This window comes from Accipiter gentilis, chromosome 4, assembly GCF_929443795.1.
Source record: "Accipiter gentilis chromosome 4, bAccGen1.1, whole genome shotgun sequence".
Classification (NCBI taxonomy): Eukaryota; Metazoa; Chordata; class Aves; order Accipitriformes; family Accipitridae; genus Astur; species Astur gentilis.
Window position 1 is genome coordinate 20,958,031 of NC_064883.1, and position 18,696 is coordinate 20,976,726.

General features: G+C 41.7%; 1 protein-coding gene across 1 annotated transcript; it reads left to right on the forward strand.

Moving 5' to 3' along the window:
* Positions 1–8,006: 8,006 nt before the first annotated feature.
* On the forward strand, positions 8,007–16,954 carry BET1 (Bet1 golgi vesicular membrane trafficking protein). Its single transcript, XM_049798588.1, has 4 exons — positions 8,007–8,195; positions 11,359–11,474; positions 15,066–15,122; positions 15,676–16,954. The coding sequence occupies exons 1-4, from the start codon at positions 8,177–8,179 to the stop codon at positions 15,829–15,831; spliced, it is 348 nt and encodes a 115-aa protein (XP_049654545.1). The 5' UTR covers positions 8,007–8,176; the 3' UTR covers positions 15,832–16,954.
* Positions 16,955–18,696: the final 1,742 nt, after the last annotated feature.

The following is an 18,696-nucleotide window of genomic DNA, read 5'->3' on the forward strand; positions in this document are numbered from 1 at the left end:
AGGATTCATGAGTATGAAATTCAGATATGATATTTACGTTTTCTTGTACATTAGTAGGGTATATGGACACTCAGCATTGCTGTAGTAAACTAACATTTGCATTTTAGCTTTATGAGTTTCCAACTGAAGTATAATTAATTAGAATGATCATGTAGCATATGGATTCAACTCAGGACCATCACTCTGAGTACAGTTTACTTGTGTATAGTGTGCTCTCCATCCTTCCTGAACCCTTGTGGGGAAAGTTAGTCTCTAGAAACCATCAACCTGACCCTTTCCCCTCATTCAGGATCTCAGGAAAGAGATTTGGATAAGAGGTTTCAGCTAAATAATTGGATTTCCTGGGTAAAAGGATTAAAAGATACCAACCCATCTTTACTCAGCTCTGTAGAACTAAAGATAGCAATTATTCAAGATGGTGGTCATCTGAGCAGCAGGGATATAAAAATGGTGTTTTCTAGGATGGATAAGCTGAATAAGGCCTCCTTAGCAAAGCATAAAAGGGAAGGAAAATGTGTTGGATAAGATAGCTGCTTAATTTGTCACAAGTCAAACAGGGGGGTACAGAGGTCCATCGGGCCAAGGCCGGCACTCAGAGGTAAGACATAAGAGCAGTCTGGCAGCCTTTGAGCTGTAAACCAGGATCCAATCCCCAACAAAGTACTAGCTGGTGGACTTTGAACCAAGGAGTAACCCACCACTGGACACAGGCTGGTGGAACTCAAGACATCCACAACAGGATGCTGGTTTGGTGGACTTGAACTGGGGTTAAACGGGGTAGAAACCTTTTTATCCTGCAGGCAGTTCTCCAGACCTTCTGCCTAACATGATCCCTAAAGGGACAGAGGATTCTGGTTATTGTCCAATTATGGGTTTACAAGTATGGCTTGTATGCCACAATAGATGTTTGTATGTGGTGGCATAAAGGTGTAGACTGTCATTTAATTCTAACTCATAAATCGTGTCCTTTTTGACCGTACAAGTGACAATGCCCTTTCATGTTATTTTCAAGGAAAGATTACTTCTGTTGGTGAATGGGTTGTGGGAGAGGAAATCTTTCTTCATGGTATACCATAAAACATAATGCGAGTTTGCTTTTATCTACATTTACAGAAAACCACGAAAAGAACCTATGACTTAATTCTGAAGTATAATGATTCTTTCTACACTATAATTAATGATCCTTTCCACACTATAATTACTTCAGCCATAAAAATTGATGAAATTTTATTACTGACTTCATTAAAAGCTAGATAAGGTGCTCATATTTTCAGAACATTAAAAGAGCTTTTTCTTAGAAGTGCATTGATGCATCTTTATGGAGAACAATGTTACACTTTCCTCCCAGTTGCTACACTGCATCTGGCAAATAATATGAATACAGAAATTAAATATATATTCTTGTGGCATAATGTAGTGCTCTGCAGAAACACACAAGTAAACTCTGAATGAGCCACCACAGTACAGGGAGCCATGTCATCCCATTAGCACCATGCTCCATCCAGTACAGGTAATTAGCCCTGCTGCTGCAGTCCATGCAACAGCTGAAGAAAATGATCTTCATAAAGGTGCTTTGAATGGGTAATTTATTTGTAATGGTCTTTCTGGAAAACAAGGGACTTGGAAGAGCCTTTGCAGATTTATGTTCGGGCATTAGCTTCTCTAATTAGTCATCAAACCAATTGTTTTGTGCATAATTTGTTGACCTATGAGAAAACTAAAGAGAATTAAAGAAGTACATAATGTTTTTTATTTTTTTTTTAAGTAACTCTGCAGTGGCCAAGTACAAAGCTAGCACAAAGCTAGCTCTAGCATCCAGGAATCTTGATTCATATTCTCAGTTTTGCTTTGCTGGATGAGGAAACAAGGATGATGTCTGCCCCATTTGTCTTGGGAAATGTGCTGCAGTAAAATGCTCTGCCTAGATACAGGTCTGCAAAACAGCTCTCCCCTCGCTGAAATTCATTGTGCTTAAATGCTCTGCTTTTATTGAATTCTCTATTGTGACTGGTGAAAGCCTTTCCCACATGTCTGAAAGGCCAAAATAAACAATGCAAATCATCAAATTACTGTTTAATTGCATCTTACAAAGCATTGGAACTGTATGCTCCATTCATCCTGTACATTTGTTTTAATGAAATGAAAAACTACTTTGACTTCCGCTTTTATTTTAAATGTATTAGTCCTCCTCTTTAGACTTTAGAGTTATTAATGCTCAGGCTGCTGCAATGGCTCTGAATTCTTATCACTCATTCAGCTGATATTATTACCCAGTCAAAGCTGACAACAGAAATGGTACCTTAATATTAGAGAAAGAAATCATGACTGGAATTATTCATAGACTACACAGCATACACTACTTGGAAGACAAAGAATCAGCAGAGCTGTTTTTTTAATAAAAATTTATAACCTGATCCAAAGTCAATACAAAAATTCTCCATGACTTCAGTAAATTTTGATTCTAGCCCAACATAATGAAATTTAGGAGGGAGATCAGCAGTTGTGTCTATAGCCTTCCTTCTCTATTTCAATGTAATTTAACAGCACTGACAAGAAATCTATAAAAATACGGCAGAGATTTCTGGGTGTGTTCCCTGCAGAATCAAACAATAGATGAAGCAGCTTATGCTACTAAAAAGTAACTAAAGGAAAGAATAAGCAGAATCACAGTATTTGGCAACAACAATCAAATAAATAATAATTATATTATCCATGAACTTATATAAAGCTCAGTATTTCCCAAACATAGCTTATATCAAAGTGAGGAGAAAGATGCCTTCACTGTTAATAAGTGCTGTAAAGCGAAAAAGACTGTACTTTCTTACTAGATACTTTCTGCTGATGCAACCATACATGTTGCTTCTCCTTCCCTCACTGGTCCTTTGCTGCTGACGCGTGTCTGACCAAGCAAGCAAGCTTCCTGAGGTCTCCCTCGGGATTACATTTGCTGTGACTGGAAAAACTGAGATGATACTGAAATCAGGAACAAGTAAATAACATGGAATGCATTACAGCCACAACTTCACGTAAATACACACCGTAGATTTTGTTCTAAGCATATTTGCTGAGTTGTAAAATCTTATTATGTTTACATAATTTTTCAACCTGTAATCATATACACATGCAAAGCTAAGAGATAGGAAGTCTTTAGAGGTACAAAATGTTAATGATCCTTTGAATCTCTGTATGGAAAAGCCTTGGATGACCAGGCATGGATGAGGACAATTGCCTATGTTCAAGGAAGCTCCCCTGATTCCCAGCAACACGGTTTTATCAAAGATAACAGGAGTTCCCAGAGTCTTGTCCAAGTATCTTCTTGTTATCTTTAAAAACAATAAAAGGCTATTTTGGCAGATAAGATGACTCCAAACCTTACTATCCCAGAAAGAAGTTGCCATCTATGATGGAAATGCAATAAGACCAGAAACAGCCATGGTTCTTTTTGACGGTATTTAATAACGTTTTGAATCATTCTGATGGGTGAAACTGACAGGTTTGTCGGTACTTGCAGTGATTCACGTATGTTCTCATCATTAAAGAACTTGAATAATGACTGCACATACTATTCCACTTGTGACTAGGTTGATTAATTCTTTGCTTGACAGTGTAGGTGGCAATGAGCAGCAGCTGTGATCAGCCCCCTTCAGCCATTTAAAGTCTTACGGAAGGTGTGGTTTGACATGGCAACTTCTGTTTTTCATGAGGATGCCATTTGGAGAATACAACCAGGAAGAAGGCGGCTGATGACATCCTAAGTCCAGTGTCAGTTTTGTCAGCTTTCAAAATATGGGAGGAAACACCTGAGTGATCTGACTGAGTTTGCTGGCATAGAAGCGTTTTGAGGGCTCTCATTTGCTAAATAGCCTTAGAATAAACCAGGATATTAAGTGACAAGGATACTGATGAAAGATGCTGACATTACTCCTTTTTGAAGATACTGAAACCTAATTAAAAATATTCTGTGATGTAGCTCTGCTTCTATTTGGTTAATGTATTAGTTTTACTTAGAATTGTCTTGTCACCTGTTACTTAATTGCACAATGGATCAAGATTTAACTAGCAAATATTTAATGATTGAAGCTTACTGCTTAAAAAAACAGTGATTGAAATATTTGATACTAATATAATATCACGCAATATCAGCTTTTCAACTCTCTAATGATGCCTGTGACTTGTTAGGCTGTTTTCACAGCCTATAATTGTTGAAAGTAGCAAGTTAATCATGACTGTGAAAACCTGTTTATCAAACATGTAAGAACATTGACATTCTGGTTAGTTATTTAAAAATTAAGTGATAATCACGTCATTATTATTATCATGTTAATAAGATTCCTGGGCTTTCAGTTGTGCATTGGAAGTTTGATTATACAGGATCTTTTTGGACAGCTTCCCTGTTATTTTTTTTCCTTTTTATTGCTTTTGCGATGGAGTCATGGAGTAATCTACTAATCGAATATATGGGCTGTTTTCTATGTAAATGTATTAATCTAGTTTAATGGGAGACAGTAAAGAGAACCAGAAAATCGTAGCAGTGGTAGAACAGTTGGTAGGACATGTGAAACACCCCTTTTATAAAAGATATGGGGGTTTTGTTGTTTTGTTTTGGGTTTTTTTTTTATAAGAAGGAGTAATTGTTCATTAATATTTTGGGGAAAAGAGACTGACATACACATTGCCTAAGCAGGGTGTCTGACAATGACACACCTGTGTAGGCTACTATTAAAAGATTATAAAAACACGGTCGAGGCAGATAAGCTTGCAGACTGCATACATCCTTATTTTTTTTATGTGCTTTTTCTTCCTATATGTTATCACTGATGAACAAAATGTTGATGAGTCAGTCATCTTAAAACCACTTGCTGACTACTCCTTCAGGCTTCCTGGCTGGAAGAACTGCAGATGCTAAGGAACAGCTGCAGCCACACCTGCTAACCATGCACAGCTGGTTTACAAAGCTGGGGAGCCTAAGGCATGGCCTCTGTGTGGGAGAGCTGCCAGGGAATGGGCCAGAAAGCCAAGAGGAGTACAATTAACCATGTCAACAGAAAAATGGTGTTTATTTCACAGACTCATTCTGTGAAACTATTTAATATGAATAAAACCTATCAATGGAAATACAACATACACATAGTGAGTATTAATGATAACCAGTCGACCTCTACGTCCAGCCTCTGTTGTCACATGCAATCACGATTTCATTATTGTAATGTCAGGAGAACTATAAAATTAACTTTTCTACCAGGCATTTTCACTCTATGAAAAAAACATAAATTCAATAAGATGTAAATGGATTTGAAACATTAATCAAGTCAGTATAATTTCCACACTTTGCTGTAAGAAACTGTGAAGAATTAAATGTCCTATTTATAAATTGCATATAGACTCAATATGTAATTTCAAAACATCATAAGCAGATTACAGATATAAACACTATGAGTTGTGAACCCCTTGCCTGTCGTTAATTGGGATTTTATTTTACAGAAAATGTAAGTAAAAATGAACAACGAGCCCCTTAACAGTGAATTATAACTACAGTCCTAGTGGGGAGATGTACTTTTTTTACCTTGTTATGTATAAACCTGTACTTAATGAAAAATGGAAGAAGAGTCATGGGGGGCGGGGGGGGCTGTGACATAGAATAGCAAATACAGTAAACAATAATCTTTTCATATAGCAATGCCACCAAATGTAATCATTTCTTGGATACTGCATGAAGAAAAAAATGTAAATAAAATGATACATATCAATGACAGACTGAGCCCAGTTGTTACTAAAAGACATTTTCCAACTGCCTCCTGGAGCCTCAATTTTACTCTCTGGTTATTCAGTTACTGCACAGACTGTCACCCTAACCCTCCTTCAAAAATTGTGTGTTTGATGAGGATATTGCTCCTAAGAGAGCCCTAGTTCAAATCTGAAGCACTCATGAAGAAGGTTTTCTCACAATCTGTTAATTTTCTCTAAATTTTACAGCATCTGAATTTTGCTGTTTTAAGCATGTAATCCATTAAGAGACCTCTTTGTCCTGGCAAGATAAGAAACAGGCCTATCTGTGAACTTCAGATGGTTTTAGCATGAACAGCATCTTTAATCTGGTGATAGTACTTTTCCCTTCTTTGAAACAACTGACGTATTTCCCTGAAATTATGTAAATCAAGTCTCAAGTAATCAGTGATGGCAGCTTGCAAACTCCTGTAAGAATTGCTGCGTTCCAGACAAAATCCCACGGAGATTAGCTTCACACTGCGCAGTATGGGTGACAGTTATGCAGTTCATTTCTTCTCTTTGGCCTTCTCTTCTGTTTTGTATGTGCAACTAATGCTTTAGCAGAAATTTTGGATAAGCTGCTTTAATTATAAAATATTAAATAAAGGGCCAGTTTCTAAATTATACTCAATTTACTCTTCATAATGCTGTTTGAGATGTAGGCATCCAGATGTGACTGAGAAGTAAATAAACTAACAACAGCTTCTCAATGTCTGTCCTAAAGTTGGGCTGGTAGAAGACTAACATCTCAATTGAACTTTGACAAGTAGAGATAAAAAACCCGCTTCAATTATTTGTGTTTTTATCCACTGCAAAAAGATATATGTGGTGTCTTACAGCAACTACATAGGATGTCAGCAGGAGGGCACAGGCCTTCTCGTTGACAAGAGCTATTTTATTCTTCCTTCTACAACTTCACCTGCCTAGATGAAGACTCCTGTTATACTGCAAGCTCATTGAAGTAGGAGCTTTGGTCTGCATTTATATAGCTCGTATGATACAAGTGTGTCTTGGTCCAATACTGGGTGTCTTAGTTCCTACCAGAACCCAAATACCAAAGCAATTAATGCTGTGGCAGCATGTTGTAATTGGGAAAGCCAGTGCAGCTTCTTTAGTCCAGTGGATGCCACACCTGAAATAGCAAGCTCTGAATGGACTCCATGATGTTGTTTGCTTTACGCTGGAGTCCTGATAAATCATTCTGGTATCATCCTGGGAAATAAATTCAATCCACTGGTATACAGCGTGAGTCACATCCTTAATAAAAGCAGGTGAAACCCATTTCTGGTGAAGCATTGCAAGGGATTAAAGAATAAAGAAGAAATTATCTTTGCAAATGAAATTTAAATCATTCAGAGAACTGAAGATTCAATAATAATGAAATCTGCAGGTTTCCAATTCGAGTTGCTGTATGCTGCAGTAGCATTCCTGCTACTTCTAAATAGGCAGTGTGAAAAAAAAAAAAAAAGGTGGTAAAGCTCCATTCAGCACTGAATTTTAATTTTTTTGACTGTCTGTTACAAGACAACCGCTGAGAATCTTTCTTTTTCAAACTATAAAATGATAACATACTGACGGTGTCCTGAAACGAAAGGCGAGATTCTTTTTGCCTTTGGGGATCAATTCTTAGAAGTTTAATGCAAGCTGAAACAGGCAGTGTACCGAGTGAATTCGCGACTGGTTGTATTTAACGGTACTTGCCCCTCTGAAGCCGCGGGGCGGTGGCTGTGGGGGGAGCAAGCCGCTCTGCCGGCCCTCGCTCCAGCCGGGGCCAGGCTCCCCCGCCGTGCTACCCTGACGCCTTCGTCTGCCCCCCGAAACCGCCGTCCCACAGTCCCGCTCCCCTGAAGCGTACGCTTCTACCACACCACGCCATTTTCGGGGCCAGCCGGGCACAGGGGCACTGCCGGGGCCGAACGGCCTGTCACGCTGTCCCCTGACGAGCGCCACGCTGGTTCGACGCCTCAGGCTGCTGCGGGGACCCCGTGCTCCAGCCCGGAGGGCCGGTGCCCCCCGGGGCTGGAGGAGCCGGAGGTTCTGAGCGGGACGGCTTCTCTCAGGGGCGCGTCCCCAGCCCGCTCACCGCCGGGGCCGGGCCGGGCCGGGCCGGGCCGGGCCTCTCCTCAGCGGCACCGCCGCCCCGCCCCGCCCCGCCTTTGGCGTGGAACTACAGCCCCCGTCAGCCCCCGCGCGGGCCGCCCCGCCCCGTCCCGCCAGAGCTGGCGGTACCCAGCGGGCCGCGCGGCGCGGAGCGCTGTCGTGGCGCTCGCCGGGTGAATGAGGCGGGCGGCTGGGCCGGAGCGGGAGCCCCAGAGCCGGGCCGCGGCCGCCCCCCGCTTCCCTCAGGCGCTGTGGGCGCGGGAGCCGCTCCCGTCCTCCTCCTCCTCCTCCGGCAGCTCCGGGCACAGCCATGAGGCGCGCGGGGCTAGGTAAGCGCGGCGGGCGGTCCTCGGCGGCGGGGCCTGCAGCCGCCCAGCGGGCCGGGCCGGGCCGCGGCGCCCACCCCGCCCGGCCTGACGGGGCTTCGGCGGTGGGCAGCGGCTGCGTGGGCCTCCCCCACCCCCTCGGCTGGTGCTGGAGGTTTAAACGGAGAGGGAGAGGCGGTGAAAAGCTCGGCGGAGCGGGCCGGGCGGACCGTGCGCGGGCCTGTGGGAGCCGCTGCCGAGAGCCGACGGGGCAAGGCCCGACCCGGCCCCGGGTGGGGGCTTCGGGGGTGGGTGCGGGGTCTCTCTGCGTGGGCTGGGGCTGTGCCGGTGGGCGTAGGCTTGCAGCAGAGCCCGGGAGGTTCGCGTGGGAAGAGCCGTGGCCCGCGCCTCTGTCTCCCTTTCTAGCTCAGCTGGATTTACAGAGGAGCACTGGGATTTGTAGTTAACTACGTTTGTGAATGGTTCTCACGGAGCGTTGGTTTGAGGCATGTCCTTTCCAAATTCGGAGTTGTTTTTTAATTTTGGTACTTCTGTGTGTTTTTCTGCTATGTTTGGGGGGGGGAACCCCAACTATTGTCAATTTATTACAAATATAATCTGGTGCAAATGCAGAAATCTCTGCAGAGTTTGTGTTGAGTGTTTTGAGAAGCTTAGGCCTCATTTTTCAACCAGGAGTCACACTGATGACTATAAAGAAACTTTGAACTCCCATGTCATGCTCTAGAACCAGGTAGGTGCTGTGACCTCACCGTAAAGCTTAGGTAATGTTTATGCCTCAGAAGTTTATGACTGAGTTCTGGTACTTCTTCCTAGAAAGTGAGTATTTAGGAGGCAATAAATGCCATACGGCTAAACTACGTGTGTCTGTAACACCACCCTACATTTACTTCTACGTTTCTGATTTGTGTTGTGTAATAGTATTTTCACAACATAAAACAAGTCTCGGATATGCCTTTTACTAGATCGAGAGAGGTGTTGGGATGCTTATCACAAAAAGGTAGGCATTTGATAATGCATAGGTCTACTATACTGTTCTTTGACAGACTAACAGCTCGCTCTTGGCTATGAACTGAGAGGGGTTAGGCTGAAGGCCATCCAGCTCAGTGTGCTGCTTCTGAAAAAGTGAAGTGATGGATGTTTATAGAAGGAGCGCAGGGGAAAGAACATGCCTTCTTTTAGCATGTCTCTGGCAAATGGAGCCTTAAGGCACATCCTGAAACTACTTAAAAAAATCTGCTGGAAGGTAAAGCAGAAGACTTAAATGTCTGTTTTCAGCTGCAGTAAAATTCGCTGCTTTGCCTTGATGTTTCAACTGTCAGTCCGGAGTTACTTTTTATTTAGTAGGCTGGAAATAGAAGCTGGGCACCAATACTTCTGCAGTTGCCACCAGCTACCTGCTACTTCTTTTTTAGCCTGCGATTATGTTATGGTCACGTCCGTATTACATGTCAATGAGCTGTGTTGCAAGACAGCCCATAGAACTGCCATGCTGAAGTTTCTGTCCTTCCTGTAAACAGTTGTAGCCAGGCTGCTTCACTGTGCTTTCTATTCCATATACATAAGCAGCTGTGCCTGTTTAAAAGCTTTGGGGCAGTTCTTCCTATCTGCTATGTCACAGTCTATGTAAGAATCATAGTTATGGTATTTTGGCCTGAAGCTATGTGGTATATTAATTTATAAATTTTTCAAAATTGTGCATCACTTGGTAGGAAGTACTATAATTAGATGCATTTGTAAAATAAGACACAGTGAGAACAACCCTGACTCTCTAAATGATGTTGGTTTAGTCAACTTTCTGTATTTGGTATTGGTACTTTTGATGTAGGTGGGGGAAAAAAAACTTCTTGACTCTCAGTGGGATGAAATGGAAACACACATTTCGCCCAGTCTTGTTGAGAATTTGTCATTAGCTTAACTTATAGAAGAACATTAAAACAATTTACAAGTACAAACTTAAAGTGTCATTACTTAGGTTTAAAGAACAGCTTTATGGTTTAATATAAAATGATACCTGTTGTCAAAGTAGCATTGTAATTCTCTCTTTTAAAATCTTAACATTATGTATGCCAAGCACATAATGAAACTGTTTGAGACAGAGCTTTATCTGTGAATGTAGTTGGGGTCTCTCTTCTCTCCTTTTTTCCTCAAAAAGATAAAAGGCACCCAAACACAAAAGTCTTTAAAGTGCGTTGAAGAGGAGTTAACCAAAGGCATTCAGGCAATTTTAGTGTGGCATTCTGACTAGCCATATAAATATTGATTAATGTTATAACTGGTTTGATAGTTGAATTAATCTAGTAGGATCTTTATCACAAAGCTTATAATAGTTCTTTTCTGTTTGCCTTTTTCAGTCTTGGCCTCTCTTCTTTCATTTCAAATCTTAGGTTTGAGGTCTAAGACTGATTTTTGTCCAGACTGGACACGGCTATAATTCTCTTGTGCCCATGCTGCTGTCCAGCTGCTGTCTGTAGGAGATCTTTATTAGAAGTTGGAGGTGAGTGAAATGTGTGGAGCTGAGGAGCTTTCATTCCCTTCTGCCCTACATACTCTGCTGGGTCAGTTGTCTGGGTAACAGTCCTGAAGCTCCATTGCCCAAAAAGCAAAGGCAGGAGTGAGAATAGAACTGCAGAATGGTGGCAGAAATGGCAGTGTTCTGGTCAGAGGCCTGGCTTCTGCTCTGAGGTCTTGTTTGTAGAGAAACGTGTAAGGATCGGAGTATGCTCTCTCCTTTAAGTGCATGTGATCTCTCCTTTAAATGTGTGATCAAGTGGTATTTGTATTTGTTAGAGAATGATCTCAACTTTCCTATTATCGGTTAGGTTTACCACTCTGTGTAGTGGCCTCAATGCTTCCTTCACATCTCCATGTAATGCCTAGGTTGATTTCCATAGAAGTCATCTGAAAACACTATCTGGGGAAAAATTTGGTAGTATTTACATTACAGCAATTCCTCAATTTTCCTTCTTTGATTTGCATATTGAAGGATAACTTAAACATTTGCCAAAGGTTGAATTTGTGTCTCAGGAGCATGCAGTGCCTCTTCCCGATTGCCAAGGGTGACATTAAGGAAATGCATTTTTAAATTCAAAGAGTGCTTTTCAACATGTGAAGCGCACTTGCTCCAATGGTGTGTTCTGTCTGTAACTACTGACTATTGTGTTCATAGGCGATGGAGCACCTGCTGGTAACTATGGCTATACCAATAGTGGATACAGTGTTTATGAAGAAGAAAATGAGAGGTTAACAGAAAGTCTGCGTACAAAAGTCAGTGCCATTAAATCAGTAAGTATTTAATTATAGTGGTATCATAATGTTTATTGAATTAAATTATATGGACCAGTGAAGCAGTAGGCTTAGTTTTAAAGATAAATTTAATACTGTGGTGGGTTGATCCTAGATGGATGCCAGGTGCCCACCAAAGCCCTGCCATCACTCCCCCTCCTCAACTGGACAGGAGAGAGAAAATATAACAAAAACTCGTGGGTGGAGATAAGGACAGGGAGAGATCACTCACCAATTAGCATCATGGACAAAACAGACTCAACTTGGGGAAATTAGCTTAATTTATTACCAGTCAAATCAGAGTAGGATAATGAGAAATAAAAACTAAATCTTAAAAACACCTTCTTCCCACCTCTCCCTTCTTTCTGGGCACAACTTTACTCCCGATTTTCTCTACATCCTCCCCTGCAGCAGCCAGGGGGAACAGGGAATGGAGGTTGCAGTCTGTTCATCACACGTTGTTTCTGCTGCTCCTTTGTCCTCAGGGGGAGGACTCCTCACTCTTCCCCTGTTCCAGTGTGGGGTCCCTCCCACGGGAGACAGTCCTCCATGAACTTCTCCAATGTGAGTCCTTCCCACGGGCTACAGTTCTTCACGAACTGCTCCAGCGTGGGTCCCTTCCACAGGGTGCAGTCCTTCAGGCACAGAGTGCTCCAGCATGGGTCCCCCACAGGGTCACAAGTCCTGCCAGCAAACCTGCTCCAGTGTGGGCTCCTCTCTCCATGGGCCCACAGTTCCTGTCAGGAGCCTGCTCCAGCGCAGGGTGTCCACAGGGTCACAGCCTCCTTTGGGAACCCCTCTGCTCCGGTGTGGGGTACTTCACGGGCTGCAGGTGGATATCTGCTCCACCATGGACCTCCACGGGCTGCAGGGGAATCTCTGCTCCAGCTCCTGAAGCACCTCCTCCCCCTCCTTCACTGATCTTGGTGTCTGCAGGGTTGTTTCTCTCACATATTCTCACTCCTCTCTCCGGATGCAATTGCGCAGGTTTTTTTCCCGTTCTTAAATCTGTTATCCCAGAGGCACTACCACCATCACTGATGGGCTCGGCCTTGGCCAGTGGTGGGTCTGTCTTGGAGCTAGCTGGCACTGGCGCTATGACACAGGAGAAGCTTCCAGCAGCTTCTCATAGAAGCCACCCCTGTAGCCTCCCCCTTCCCCCCCCCCCCGCCAAAACCTTGCCACACAAACCCAATACAAATACAAGAAAGAGTTATTGTCAGCCAAAATGCACAATCATTCATTTGTATAATGATTGTCCTTTTAATTATACTTCTAAGCTAAAGGTGTCCTTTTTTGCTAATCTTGGACAGCTGTGGTATTACGGCTTACTGTCCTACAGAATGAATTACTGTCCCTGCAGAAACTAGAAACTTTGAGTTTAGGTCAGTAAACTGTCTCATTTAAGGGTGTTACCATTGTGGCTCACCAGTTTCTGCTGTATCTCCAGATAAATCTGTAATGTGAAAACAGCTCTTAGAAATAGTGTGCTAATATCCTCTGAAAGAGATGTTTGTTTTAATGATTCTGATTCTTTCCAGAGATTGAGGACTTGCATTAAGCAAGTCTAACTGAAAGACAGCTCTGATTAAAATTGTGTGGGTGTATTTTTCTTAACTTAAGATTTTGTAAAATACATTCTTAGCAATAGGTGCTGTTTCTATATATGTAGTACAAGCCAATGAATTCTTAGGCCCAAACTCATTTGAAGTCCTATTGCTCATGCTACTGCTTAGAAGTTATTTGTTTAGCCTCAAATAGAATCTAAAACCTTAGGTTTAGAATAATAATTTAGAATAAGTTAAGGGGTAGAGAAAGCTTTGACCTTTGTTATAGAATTTCATTTCTGGTCTCCTCCTCTGGTATGTTACACTTCAAAATCAGTGTGTTAGCAGTGCAGTTGTGTGATGGGTTGACCCTGGCTGACCACCAGGTGCCCACCAAAGCCGTTCTATCACTCCCCCATCCTCAGCTGGACAGGGGAGAGAAAATATAACAAAAGGCTTGCGGGTCGAGATAAGGACAGGATAGATCATTCACTATTACCGTCATGGGCAAAACAGACTCAATTTGGGAAAATTAACTCAGTTTATTACAAATCAACCAGAGCAAGGTAATGAGAAATAAAACAAAATCTCAGAACACCTTCCCACCACCCCTCCCTTCTTCCTGGGCACAACTTCACTCCCGGATTTCACCACCAAGCCCCCCAGCAGCACAGGGGGACAGGGATGGGGTTTATGGTCATCGCACGTTATTTTCTGCCGCTTCACCTCCTCAGGGCGAGGGCTGATCACACTCTTCCCCTGCTCCAGCGTGGGGTCCCACCCACGGGAGACAGTCCTCCACGAACTCCTCCAATGTGGGCCATTCCCACGGGCTGCAGTTCTTCACGAACTGCTCCAGCGTGGATCCATTCCACGGTGTGCAGTCCTTCAGGAGCACACTGCTCCAGCGTGGGTCCCCCACTGGGTCACAAGTCCTGCCAGAAAACCTGCTCCGTGGGCTCCTCTCTCCACAGATCTGCAGGTCCTGCCAGGAACCTGCTCCAGCGTGGGGTTCCCACGGGGTCACAGCCTCCTTCGGGCACCCACCTGCTCCGGTGTGAGGTCCTCCACGGGCTACAGGTGGAGATCTGCTCCACCGTGGACCTCCCTGGATTGCAGGGGGACAGCCTGCCTCACCAGGGTCTTCACCACAGGCTGCAGGGTAATCTTCGCTCCGGCGCCTGGAGCATCTCCTCCCCCTCCTTCTTCACTGACCTCGGTGTCCGCAGGGCTGTTTCTCTTACATGTTCTCACTCCTCTCTCCGGCTGCCGTTTTCTGTCTGTCCTAGCTTTTTTTTTTTCCTTCTTAAAAATGTTATCACAGAGGCGTTACCACTATCACTGATTGGCTTGGCCTTGGCCGGCGGCGGGTCCGTCTTAGAGCCGGCTGGTGTGGGCTCGCTCTCTCTCGAACACAGGGGAAGCTTCCAGCAGCTTCTTACAGAAGCCACCCCTGTAACCCCCCCCACTACCAAAACCTTGCCAGACAAAACCCATACAAGTTGATAGTGCCCCATGGAGTAGACTGTGCTTTTTCAAGCCTTGGCATCTTTTAGTGCAATGTAATAATCTTGGGGTATGGAATAGTCTTCAGATAACCTTCCTAGAAGCCTCATGTAAAATCAGATCCACTCTTGACTTGATTATAGATTGCAGTGAAATGTAGCAGGAAGAAATAACGAGATGTAGGTTGTTTCACAAAAAACACATGGGTTTTGGCTAATCCGAAGCATGGGGGCCTGGAGCACATTTCCCTCCCTTGTAGGAGTTCAGCTCAGGAGTTCAAGGTCAGTGTGCTGGTAAGAACTGTTACTAAGGAAGAGCTGCTAAGAAGCCTCTGTGGGTTCTCCCCTGTTTCACTTTGGAGCTGCTTTTAAGCCCAGGCTCTCCTAAGGGTTATTGACAGAATACTGTGCATGTTGTTTTTTTGAAAATACCAGGTACTGTTTTCACATTTTAGCTGGGGAAATGCTAGTCATGTCATGTGTATTAGACTGGTTTCTCTAATCTATGTGTAGCTGATGACTTTTTGGTTTTTTAATAGCTTTCCATTGAAATTGGAACAGAAGTTAAAAACCAAAATAAAATGTTATCAGAAATGGTAAGTATTTAGTCACTAACTTTCTTTAAATATGGGGCAGGATTAAGAAGTTAGTAATGTAAAGCATTCCTTCTTTTAGTATGAACATTTGTATTAAAATGTTGACAGCTTATTGTTGACTGTGTGACTAATTCAGCAGCAATATTTCTGTTCAAAAAGATAGATGTGTAAAATGCATTACTTTCAAGGCACAAGCAAGGTCGTTATACTTCAGATATGACTATTTGTTTTCAATTAGAAAATGTATAGTATTATGAAAAAGGCAGTTCTATATTTAATTGTATTTAAAAATAGAAGAGGGAAGCAAAAGGTAGCGAAGTCAGAAATGCCTTTTTTGCTTATATTTTGCTTGGGGGAAAAAAGTATCTCTGGGTAGATGGGTGAAAGTTTTTCCTGGCTAATTTTCAGAAACTGCCTCTGAAATAATTTTAGTGTTGGAAAATTTGAAAAAGCAGGAAAAACTACACTTAGCAAGCTTTAGGGGTTCTTTTCTCAGAGTAACATGTTTTTTGTTGTTTTGTGTGTTGGTGGTTTTTGTTTTTTTTAAATGTAGGATAACGATTTTGACTCTACGGGTGGACTTCTAGGTGCAACTATGGGCAGACTGAGAACACTCTCCAGAGGAAGCCAGACAAAGCTGTTATGCTACATGATGCTCTTTGCATTGTTTGTTTTTTTTGTAATATACTGGATTATTAAACTGAGGTGATGCATGTTACCTTCGGTTTAAATTGTGTAATTTCAACTATAAACCAGTCTTAATGAAGACATTGATCTAAAGTGGCATATTCTGTTGATAAAACACAGTGAAATTGTTGTAAATTGCATTAACTATTAATGCGATGTTATATATAGTTTTCTTAATGTATCAGAATTTCTCCCATCATCCCCTGTTTTGGGGGGATTATTTGTAAATATGCAGAAACTTCTATCATAGTAGATTGCTTTTTTAGGGGAAAATAATTTTTCTGAATGGATTAAAAAAAATACAGAAAATAATGGTTGTTTGCATATGAAGTAATTACAGAATTACAAGGCTTTCTCTTTCATTCTGCTTTTCATTCTGGGCCATGCTCTAAATTAGAGCTCCTGTTCCAGGCATACAGTAATTTCTAGGTTGCAAAAGCATGAAGACTACTTGGATCTTCCTATATTGGTTTTATCTGTGGACTTCTAAAAGACTGGCCTGAAGCTAACTAATGTAATAGTGGTACCCCCAAAAATTATTTTTGTGGATAGGTCTTATAGTGCATGTGTTTAAGTAGCTTAAACTGTGTATTTTGGGGAGAAGAAGTTACTTAAAACTGGATTATTTTTTTTAATTTGTTAGTTAAATGTGACAAATCATCCTTACACATCTGCTCTTTTAAGCAAATGCCTTTGGTCATTGGGATCAACCAATATGGACACAGTACAAATGTTTTCTTTATATTTAAAGTATCTAAAACTTAATGATTCCATTGAATCACTAAACTTTCACTATTAGTATGTTTACTTTTCAATCTGTGATGATCCCTAAATTTACACTGCATGATGTCTGAAACATGAGATCAGATATTTTGAATTTTATATTGAATTTATATTATGATTCACCTCTTGGAGGTGCTGTCATATTAAGGTTTTTTTATTTTTAAGACTTAGCTTTGGCTCACCAGATAGTTTCTAATAGTTGAAGCTATTACATTGCAGAGTTTAACATTCAAAAAAATAAGTTTCCTAAATACTGGAGTTGTATCTACAATTTTTGAAAAACTTTTCTAGAAATACTGTGTAATGTGTTACCATTAATAACTAATTATGAACTGACAAATAAAGTGTCCTGTAGTACTCTAGCTAGTGCTGTTTGTATACATTCTTTTCTACTGTAGAATACCAGTGTATTTTTTTGAAATGGTGCTGCATTTAAGGGGCTCTACTTGTGCGGGGAGCACTATTAAAATAAGAAATGGAGAGGTATGCTACATTTCTTTCATGTTAGATTTCATATATAATGGAAATATGATGAGTAGATCACCTAATACAGAACACACAGAATATGTGAAAGTAATTAAAGCTCAACTATTTCTAGCCTATTTAATCTTTGCCTGTTAAAAGGTCTACAGTACTTCTACAAATAACATCTAAGTACTAACACCAGGATGATGCACTGTCTTTAGATGAGAATTGCTAGGCTTGTTAAACCAGTACAGTATTCCCAAAGCTGGTCAAGAGTATATAGCTTGCCATCCAAAATTGATGCATTTCTATAATTTTAATGAGACAGTGGAGTGCAAGGTACCTAACAAGTGAGATGATAATTACTGATATCTCCCCTGACAGTTGGATCATCTTTGAGAAGTACCTTTCTGGCTCTTAAACATGGTATCTGTCCTGGTTTCAGCGGGGATAGAGTTAATTGTCTTCCTAGTAGCTGGTACAGTGCTATGTTTTGAGTTCAGTATGAGAAGAATGTTGGTAACACACTGATGTTTTCAGCTGTTGCTAAGAAAGTAATGTTTAGTCTAAAGTCAAGGATTTTTCAGCTTCTGATGCCCAGCCAGAGAGAAAGCTAGAGGGGCACAAAGAGTTGGGAGGTGACACAGCCAGGACAGCTGACCCAAAGTGGCCAATGGGGTATTCCATACCATAGGACATCATGCCCAGTATGTAAACTGGGGGGAGTGGGGGTGGGGGGAATCATTGCTCAAGGATTAACTGGGTGTTGATTGGCAGGTGGTAAGCAATTGCACTGTGCATCATTTGTATATTCCAATTATTTTATTATTACTGCTGTCATTTTATTAGTGTTATCATTATTAGCTGCTTTTCTGTTCTATTAAACTGCTCTTATCTCAAAAATCTTTTCCTGATTTTCTCCCCCGTCCCACTGTGGGGGGGGGGAGGGAGAGGAGTGAGTGGCTGAATGGTGCTTAGTTGCTGGCTGGGGTTAAACCACAACAGCATCTGAACAATTCTAGAGATTTATTTTTTTTAGCAATTAATCTGTCATACCAATAAATGGAAAAGATTTTAACTACCTACCTAATAGAAAGTAGAAAAATGGGTGGATGGAGCTAGTTACATGGTCGTTACAGTTCCTGTCTTTGTTCTGAAGAATATGCTAGGGTGCCTTAAGTAAGTCCTTACAGAGCACATATTGCTAAAAATTTTTTACCAGTCCTTCAGATCATGTATAAAACCAACAGAATTTTCATTTTAAATGTCAAACCAGATTAAAAAGTAATTAATGCAGAATAAGAACTAGGTTGTCTTCCTTTTTCCCCCATTCCCCCCATTCTTCAGTGGTGTGGAGGAGTGAGGGGAAATGAACTGGGGGGAAAGGATCTTAAGCCTATGTCTTCCTTTCTGTGTTTCTTCATTTAAGGAGGGTTGTAAAATTTTTTTTTTGCTGTTGTCTAAATAGGGCAGGAAATGGGGATAAAGCTTAAGCACAAGGAATATATGAAGCCTCCAACCAATTGTCTACATCTGTATGTTTCTTAGAAAACACACAAGGGCTTTTTTAATTAAGTGCTGAAACAGAGCTCCATTAGGCTCTTTTAACATGAATGGGTCTGAAATGTAACTGGAAGTT